General features: G+C 38.0%; 1 protein-coding gene across 1 annotated transcript in view; it reads right to left on the bottom strand.

The window, feature by feature from the left end:
• Positions 1-3,088: 3,088 nt before the first annotated feature.
• Positions 3,089-9,484, bottom strand: part of FDX1 (ferredoxin 1) — a 33,252-nt gene continuing 26,856 nt past the window's right edge. The window contains exons 3-4 of the mRNA XM_072821909.1: positions 8,904-9,033; positions 3,089-4,370 (exon numbers count right to left, since the gene is read on the bottom strand). Of these exons, the coding sequence (XP_072678010.1) occupies positions 4,256-4,370; positions 8,904-9,033 (245 nt within the window). The 3' untranslated portion in view covers positions 3,089-4,255. The remainder of the gene's footprint in view (positions 4,371-8,903; positions 9,034-9,484) is intronic.

Here is a 9,484-nt window from a genome sequence, read left to right as displayed (position 1 = left end):
AATCGGTGAAGCATCCAACTTTTGATTTTGGCTCAGGTCATGATCTTAGGGTCCTGGGATCGCTCCCCACTGAGCAGGGCGCCTGTTTGTTTCTCCTTCCCTTTGCCCCTCCCCCTCTAGCACATGCTCTCAAATAAAAAAATGCATCTTTTTTTTAAAAAAAAGTCTAACTTTAGTGGGGCTGTGTCCTAATGACCAATAAGTACTAAGTCAGAGTTACCTCCTCTGGAGGTGGGATGAGCAAACTTTTTCCATATAAGGCCAGATAGCAAGTATTTCAGGTGGCACAAGCTATTTGGTCTCTGTCATAACTACTCAACTCTGTTTCTGTCAAATGAAAGCAGCCATAGGCAATAAATACTGGATGAGCATGGGGCATTCCAGTAAGGCTGACTGACATGAAACAGGTGGGGGGCTGGATTTGACCCCTAGGACATAATTTGCTAATGTTCCTGTCTTAGAACATCAGGTGATCCTTGGGTGCCCCATTAGACAATCCTCTAAGTACCCCTTTACTTTTATTTTTAAAGAGTTTATTTATTCATGAGAGACAAACAGAGAGGCAGAGACATAGGCAGAGGGAGAAGCAGGCTCCCTGTGGGGAGGCCGATGTGGGACTTAATCCCAGGACTCCCGGATCATGCCCTGAGCCAAAGGCAGATGCTCAACCACTGAGCCACCCAGGTGCCCCTAAGTACCACTTTAAAGTGACCTGCAGTAATTTTTGCTTTATTTCCAAATTTTAGATAATTTTATAAAACATATCCAGATCTTCAAACAATAAACCCCATGCTTTTCCCTCACTGCAAAGGAGAGCTCACCCTGTTTTCTCTCTGAGGCACACTCAGTCTTTGGAGTTCAGTTAAACAAAATAAGACTCTAGTTTTTAAAGGACATTAAAACTATTAGGAAGAGTGTGTTTCTCAATTTTTCTGTCTTTGGTTTGCTTGGTTTGGGAAAATAGTCTTCAAACTAACTACCTATCCCTTTTTTCGCTGCCTTAAGGAATGCTCATTAGGACCAATGAGAAGCCTAACACTAATGAGAAACCACTGAGGCCTTCTGAACTACGTGATGGCAGGTGGACACTCACAGGATGGAGGACCGCCCATGTGGAGGCTTGGTCATGATAGTGTCACAGAGGGGACAGAAACCATGTAGCACCTACAGGACCAACTATCTATAAGATCTAAGACCAGCAGAGGGGGGACTCAGCTTTGGGTCATCCAAAAAGCTACTTCATTCAAGGTATGTTTAAAAAAGAAGACAAGTTGAACAATCCTTTTTAATACAGTGGAAATTATCTGATTTCTCAGGAAAACCTGTGTCCTGATTTCTGTTAAGTTGAAGAGGCAGGCTCAGTATACATGCCTATATTGAGCTCATGAGTCTCATCCCTAACAGAAGACTGCCACAGAGCAAAATGCTGGAAGCATAATCCTTATAACAGGTTTTAATTCAAGTATTTATTATGTACCTATTGTGGGATAAATACCGTTATAGACACTGCAGTTACAAAGTAGAACACAACCTAGTCCTTATTCTTAAAAAGCTTAGTCTAGGGATCCCTGGGTGGCGCAGCGGTTTGGCGCCTGCCTTTGGCCCAGGGCGCGATCCTGGAGACCCGGGATCGAGTCCCACGTCGGGCTCCCAGTGCATGGAGCCTGCTTCTCCCTCTGCCTGTGTCTCTGCCTCTCTCTCTCTCTGTGACTATCATAAATAAATAAAAATTAAAAAAAAAAAAAAAAGCCTAGTCTAAAGCACCTGGGTGGCTCAGTCAATTAAGTATCTGCCTTGGGCTTAGATCATGATTCCCAGGGTCCTGGGATTGAGTCTTACGTCAGGCTCCCTGCTCAGCTGGCAGTCTGCTTTCCCTCTGCCCCTCCCTCAACTAAGCGTGCATACTTGCTTGCTCTATGTCAAATAAATAAAAATCTTAAAAAAGAAAAAAAACTTTTAAAAAAGCTTAGTTTATTAGGGGACAAATAGGGCACTACATGTAATAATAGCCATATGTAGTAAATGCTGTAAAGGGCAGTCTGAGGCAGAGTACTTGGGCAGATATGAAGGAGGAAAAAGACTCAATCAAGCGGAATGGTCAGCAATGCCTAAAAGACAAAGAAAACCAAAAAAGCACGATGGGTCTGCTTAATTTTATAACATCAAATCAATTCTAAAAATTAAAAGACAAATTATATATCCAGGTAGTAAGATGAGCAGCTGAGAGTCAGGAGGAAATGGGAATGAAGGCACTGATTAGATGATTTATTACTAACAGTTTCTGCAGAAGTAATGCTCACTACAGAGATCTTTCCCATCTACCTCACTACTCAATGGCCTCTGGTAGATTTAAATTATCTTTTAACTCTGTTTCTGTTCTGAAATAGCCACTCCATGTCTGCAAGTGATCATGCCTTCCTCCTGCCAGCTGGTTTCCTAATTTTTAAGTTTCTAGAAACTTATAAACAAAAGAAAATCTATCGATAAAAACAACTTGATATCATGTGATGTGTTGACACATGAAAGGAATCCCGTTGTTGCTTAACCAAGATCATATTTCTATTCTTAAATATTTTTCTATTAGGAAACAAAGTTTGTGTATGTTTGAATACCTTTGAATAGTTTACACTTAAAATAAAGTTTCATATACTATTTTTAGAAATGTACATGCAACACATTATTTCTACTTTTTAATTTATAGAGTGATAAGTTAACCTATAAATAAGAAATCCATCTAACAAATTCTGATCCAAAATGTGGTTTACTACAAAATTTCAGGGAGTTTAAGAGCAAGAAAAGCAATTAAAAGAGTGGTAAAAAGAAAAAGAAGAAAAAGATGCAAAAACATATAATGAATTTAAGTTCCCCATTAGAAAACAATTTTTCAAACGAAATGTAACTTCTAGTAAATGCTAAATGACTATGATAGAAGCCAAATGGATCACCACGATACTTAAATAGTTATGAAGAAAATAAGAAAACTGTCCTTTAAGACAAATTAGACAACATTTTCACAGCAAAAGTTAGGCAAAAGGTTTTCAAAATTCTTAGAATTGTTCATTTGAAAAACTAATTCAGCAGTTCTGAATTACTTACGTAATTACAGGTTGGTTTTATTTGTGAAAACCAAATACAATATTAAATGTTAGCATGTAACCAACAATTATATATACTATTACACCAAAGGAAGCTGCCTTTCTTGATGGCAAAATGCAGAGAAATGTAAACTAAAATTATACAGCATTGAAAGGGAACCTACCATTATTCCCTCTCATTTTAAACAACTGTCAGGAAGAAAACTGTTGGGAGTTACAGAATAAAACCAATGAACCATCATAATAAAGAAGACACAGAATCTTTCAAAATTCAATGTAAGAGCAAAATCCAGCCCTTCTTGAAAAGTTTAGAACACTTTAGTTAAAAGGCTGGTTTTCTCAGGCAATAATGTGCCAATAAGCTAACTTGAAAATAATGGTTACTGTGGTGGTTTTAAATCATGTCTGCAAGTTCCTGGACACCCTCTTCAGGTGATAGGCCAGACTCAGTACCTCACTCCTAATGAAAAGAACAGGCAGAAATGATGCTGTGTGACTTTTATACCTAGGGCACGCCTGGCACAGGCCTCCCTCTCACGGTGCTGGCTTGCAGAAACCAGCCACCATGCTGTGAGGAAGCCCAGAGAGTTTTCAGTGAATCAAAACTCTGAAATATTTATTTAGAAGGCAACAATAATCTTTGAAATTTGAGCAATTAGTTATGTCCATTTAATTATTGCTATAAATAAGATATTCATAATTTCTCTAGTTTCAATTTGAACATATAACTTGTAATAAGAAGATTCGAGTTCTAGTACATTATCTTCTAATTTGCTCTATTGCTCCAGACAAGCCATGTTAGATCTCTGCCTTCACCCACATCTGACAGGGAAAATAATACCTTTTATTAACCTAACTTACAGGTAATTAGACATAAGACTTATGTGAAAACATCTTGCTAGCAAACATAAGGTATAATATGTATGATTCTAGAATAGTAACTATTTTCTAATATTTGATTTGCTTTTTATAATTTAACCAAAATAAAGATGGCATACTTTGAAATCTATAAAATGTAGTAGTAATGTAAGGTCGATTAAAGTGGTACAGCTAATAATCATAATAAACCCCTTCACCCATGTTCTCATGTAATTACATTAAGAAATAATAATTATAAAAAATAGGTAAAATTTTGTGAAAATATTCCGATTTATTCTAGTTTAGGAGTTCTTGCCCACATCAACAGATTGTCTGGCATCAGCCACAACATCAGGTACCCGAACCGTCATGTTGTCCATAGCCTTTGTCAAGCAGACTTGGCAGCCCAATCGAGATCTGCAGAAAAAAGCGAGAAGTACGGTTTAGGATTCAGTATGTGTTACTCACAAGGCACTGCAGTTGATGATAGGACATTTTCTTACCCAAAGCAGTTAGGGATTTACTTACCTTTTCAATTTCCATTACATCAAAAACATACACCCAACAGTTTCATAACTAGAGGGTAACAGAAGGTAAATGTGACCAACAAAAAGCTCATCTTCAGTTTCCAGCGTCTACTACAACTACTGTTTTTTGGTGAAAGGGCTGACAAGCAATGAAATAATCAGAAGGCATGACAATGAAGAGAAGAGAGATTTGAGCAATACCAAGAGAATGATTCATCAATCCCAAGAGCATTGAAACCTATGGACTATAGAAGAAAGCTTACCCTTTTTTAAAGCTTTTAAAACAAGAAATATGAAATAAATACAGAGACTTAAGTCATCAATTATCAAATGCGTATTTTTTGCCACATTTTTTAACATCTCTGAAATTGAGATGCATCTTAAAATCAATGGCTTCTTGCAATCCCAGCTGCACTGGGAGGTGGCGGTCACATCAGAGCCATGAACTCAGTGACAATGTTTGATAGATGTCTCTCCAACTGAGTTATGGGAAGGATGTTAATACTACATGTGTGAAATAAGTCCAAAAAGCCTATGAAAATTAAGAATACAAAATATACATAGCAGGACATAAACCTGATATTTGTCATTGGAAGAAGAACTATAATTCCATTTTCTTTTTTTTTTTTCAGAATTACTACCATTTTACTTATATTTTACTTTTTTTAACAGTGATGTGCAAATCTGTCAGACAAGTATAAATAGCTCTTTTAATATGCACAAAATGTTAAGTGATAACTTGGTACCAGTATTTTAATCAGCAGTCCTTTTGTCTTTCTTAGAGGCCCGTAAAACCAAATATATTAATGTTACAGTCAAGTTGTCTACAATTGGATGGAATATGGCATGCAGGTCTTGGTTTCATTAATGTATCCATCAAGCATTTACTGAGCATCTAAAGGCCCAGCACTAAATGTCAGTGGGTATGCAAAGAACAGCAACTCACTTCCATCACTGAACACTTTTATGTGCTGGGTGCCAGGGATGCAGTAAGGAGGCAGCATCAGGCTCAGGGCCAACCAACCAATGGTCCAGAATCCAGCACTGAACATGGCATATTCACAGGCAACTGTCTTAACCCTGCCACCACATACTAGTTTCCTCACCTAATCCTAAAGATGAAGAATAAGCAGGTTCCTCATAGGATTGCTGTGGGAATTAATTACCAAATATCAGTATGAAGGAGAGAAGTTTCAATCAAATAGAAGAAATGAGATACATCTGCACATAATTAACATGTGAGATCATGACCAATACCACAGAGAGAAAGCGAGAGGGATGCCTGGGTAGTTCCATGGTTGAGCGTCTGTCTTCAGCTCAGGTCATGTCCACCAGGAACCTGCTTCTCCCTCTGCCTGTATCTCTGCCTCTCTCTGTATGTCTCTCATGAATAAATAAATAAAATCTTAAAGAAAAAAAAAAAAGAAAGAAAGAAAGCCAGAGGATCTGAGAAGAAAACACTTACTTCTGGCCAGGGGAGATGGTGCTTAGAGTGGGCTTTAAAGGATGGGAAGGATATGACACTTAATAAAAGATAATGGAGAGAAGCATTTGAGGCAAAGGGATTCAAGGCACATTTGAGACAATATGGGACTTCAGCTTGGCTTGGCTACTATGTAGGGAGGGTGATGGGCTAGAATGGGCACCAGGCCACAGACAGCTTGGAACACCAGTGAAAGAGTTTAGGCTTTAACTGGGGAGCAATGAGGCACCACTGGGAAGTTTTTGAGTAGGAGAGAAAGTATAACCACAAGAAATACTGATTTCTGATAGAAAAAATTTCCTTCTACCAATAATCCCTATTTGTTGATTATACACAGGCTTAACAGTGCTCAATTATGCATTAATCTTTGTCTGCAAGAGAGAAAATGCAGCAAGCTCATTTAGGCCAATGCATCTGGACTGTGGCGAGTCCTAGAGAGACTGCTTGTTATTCCTGGTGTTCACATAAAGACTCAACAATGCCAGTTACCAAGGTACTTTTAATTTAGAAAGAGGGACAGAGATGGCACAGCTGTCACTGAAAAGGGGCAGCAAGCACAGTGAAGAACAGAAAGTGTGTTATGGGAGCCCAGGGATGGTGGCTTCAGGGAAGACAAGGCAGTGGTGCCCTCTGGCTCTTTTATACCCTCCTTGCTGCAAGTCCACCCAGTGGAGAAGTGACTCTATCTCCAGAAACGGAGACAGAGCACAAGGCGGCCTTGATTTCGCTATGAGTTCCATAGAATTCCAACATCACAAATCTTGATGGTATTTTCTCCAGTCACCTGTGCCATATCTACCTACAGTGGAAACGCATTGCGGTTGTATTTATTTTACTCCTAAGAGCTGGTTTTCAATTCAGAGAAGTACAAGATCCAAGGACTTTAGGGCCCAACACAACTGATTCAAATCAAGGCTCTGTCATTCTCTAGCTGTGCAGCCTTGAGCAAATCTCAAAATTAAACCTTATTTTCCCACCTACAAAATGGTGATGATGTTGCCTAACCCTGAATGTCAGAAATAATTTTTGTCAAGTACCTAGGCAATATAGTAAGTATCCAGCATATAAATTGATATTTTTATCATCACAATGCTAAAAACTATTTAATGAATGCTTTCTCCACCAGATACTGTTCTAAGAGCTTCACACAACAACCCTATAAGACAGGTGTCATTATTATTCTCATCTTGCAACTACAGAAACTGAGGCCTCTGTACATATTATTCCTGGAAATTGCTGGCACCAGGCAATGACTATCATCAGATACAGATTCACAGGTAATTCCTGAATTTCTCCTTCTATCAATCATTAATTCCATAAATAGTTGGTGATGATGCCCTATTGTGAATCAGGCCCCAGAAATACAGGTACAAACCGACCAGTAACCTCTAGAGTAAGTGCCATATGAGTCCGTGTATCACCAGTCCTTTAGTAATCAGGGTTAAAAAATACCCTATAATAAACATGAAAACAATGATGTTTTATCTTAAAAATAAAGACATTTACATAGTGCTTAATTTTAAATAACGTAGAAACCAAAGACTGAATTTCCTTGTTTCGGACTACGTGGTACCCTTGAAATCATTTACATGTAGTTCCTGGCTTTGAGCAAAGTTATTTTCATTCCAGATATGCCCCAGTGTTTTATAAGTGCTGCCCATGAGAAGCATTAATTTCTTTCCCTGAACCACTCATTGAGTGCATTTTGTGTGCTACTCTGCAGCAAAAAAAGGCATTGACAGAGAATGTGGCACCTGAACATGTAAAGGGGACGGGGACATAGCAGCTACAATCCACTTTGCTCTGAAGCCTAAAGAGATACTGTTTTCCCAGCTTCTGCCCCGGTATCAGTCCCACGGTGACCAACGGGGAAATAAACCACAAAAGGGAATAAAATGATTCTTCACCTCTAATTAAATACTAATGACCTAAACTTTTTTGTGAGGATTAAATAAGATGGTTTATATCAAGGATTTAACAAAATTATGACTATATAATATACATGCATCAAGCTACTATTACTATTATTTTTATTTTTAAACTGATTTATCATGAGGGTCACGAAATTAAAGTTAAACACCAGAGCCAACCTTAAGTAAGCCCTCATGATCTGGCTCCATTGAAATAGTAACTCAACTAACTACCTCCTCTAACTCCAACCAAAGACTAGGTAATTTTTAAAAATAAAGTATCATTCAAGGCACCTGGGTGGCTCAGGTGGTGATCCCACGTTCCTGGGATGGAGCCCCACATAGGGCTCCCTGCTCAGTGGGGAGTCTGCTTCTCTCTCTCCCTCTGCCTGCCACTCCCCCTACTTGTTCTCTCAAATAAATAAATAAAATCTTTAAAAATTTTTAAAAATAAAGTATCACTCAGTATCACTCATTACTATAAATCTGACTAGTTTTAAGAGTAATTCTACCTATTATTAATAGCAAGAATAAGCTTTGATTAAGTTGGTATAAGGTACACTTAGAAACAAAACTATTCATTTTAATATAGTTATTATCATATCTTAAGTTTCTTTAAAAATTCTATTCTTTCAAGTAGGTAAAACTTCCCATGATAATTTCATCCAATTATCAAATCTGTCCTTTAAGAACATCATAAAAAGCATTAAATTGAATCCCAACTGTGATAAATATTAATCCCTGGAATAAATATAGATTAAAGAAGATTTATTAGGATCCAGAACTTACACCGCCAATAACTTCAATTGATTTTCAACTTCAGCAAAAAGGAAAGTCTCATAAGGGTGAAAATTGTAGAAGAGTGAAAACTAAAAGAAATGTCACATATTTGATATTCAAGGTTTGTGACTGTTCTCTATCTTTGCCAGGAGACCACTATCACATGTGTGTGTCTGGTCTCAGATAGGAACTACTAAAAACTTTATCTTCCCAGATTGCTGGTCAAGCTGAAGTGGTCCTGACATCTTACCTATCTGTTAGTCCATACGCCAGATCGAGCATGTCATTCTCCTCATCAGTGATTGCTTCTAACTTCTCAAATATGTGCTCTTCAAAGATGAGGTGACAGGTAGAGCAAGCCAAGGTTCCCTCACACGCACCTACAAAAGCAACAAAAATTGAACACACTCTCCCCTACATTAAATACAATTCAAATCTAGTTTGAATTAATCAAAGTGAAGTATTTCTAAATTTTAGAATCAGCATTAGCAAACAGAGATGATAGGACTTTGTTTCTGAATAATAATGAAACTTAGGGACAACGCCCCCCCCCCTTGCTCCCCTGCCTCCCGGCCCCCCTGCCTCGCACACACACACACACACAATTTGAAATCACTTTCACATATTCTCAAAAAGGTTCTAGGTTAGGTGCTGTGAAGGGAAACACAAAAACACACAATCCTAATATCGAAGAGTTTACAAGTCAATAAACTCAGGCATGCACACATAATAACAATGTGTGCATTTTTAAACTTACACTGTAATGATTCATATAATAGCTATATAAGTTATTTACCTTTATTCTGGAGAGCTCAACACAATTTATGAAGC

Source organism: Canis lupus, chromosome 3, assembly GCF_048164855.1.
Source record: "Canis lupus baileyi chromosome 3, mCanLup2.hap1, whole genome shotgun sequence".
Taxonomy (NCBI): Eukaryota; Metazoa; Chordata; class Mammalia; order Carnivora; family Canidae; genus Canis; species Canis lupus.
Note: the sequence above shows the minus strand (reverse complement) of the source record. Positions and strands in the feature narration are given on the sequence as shown.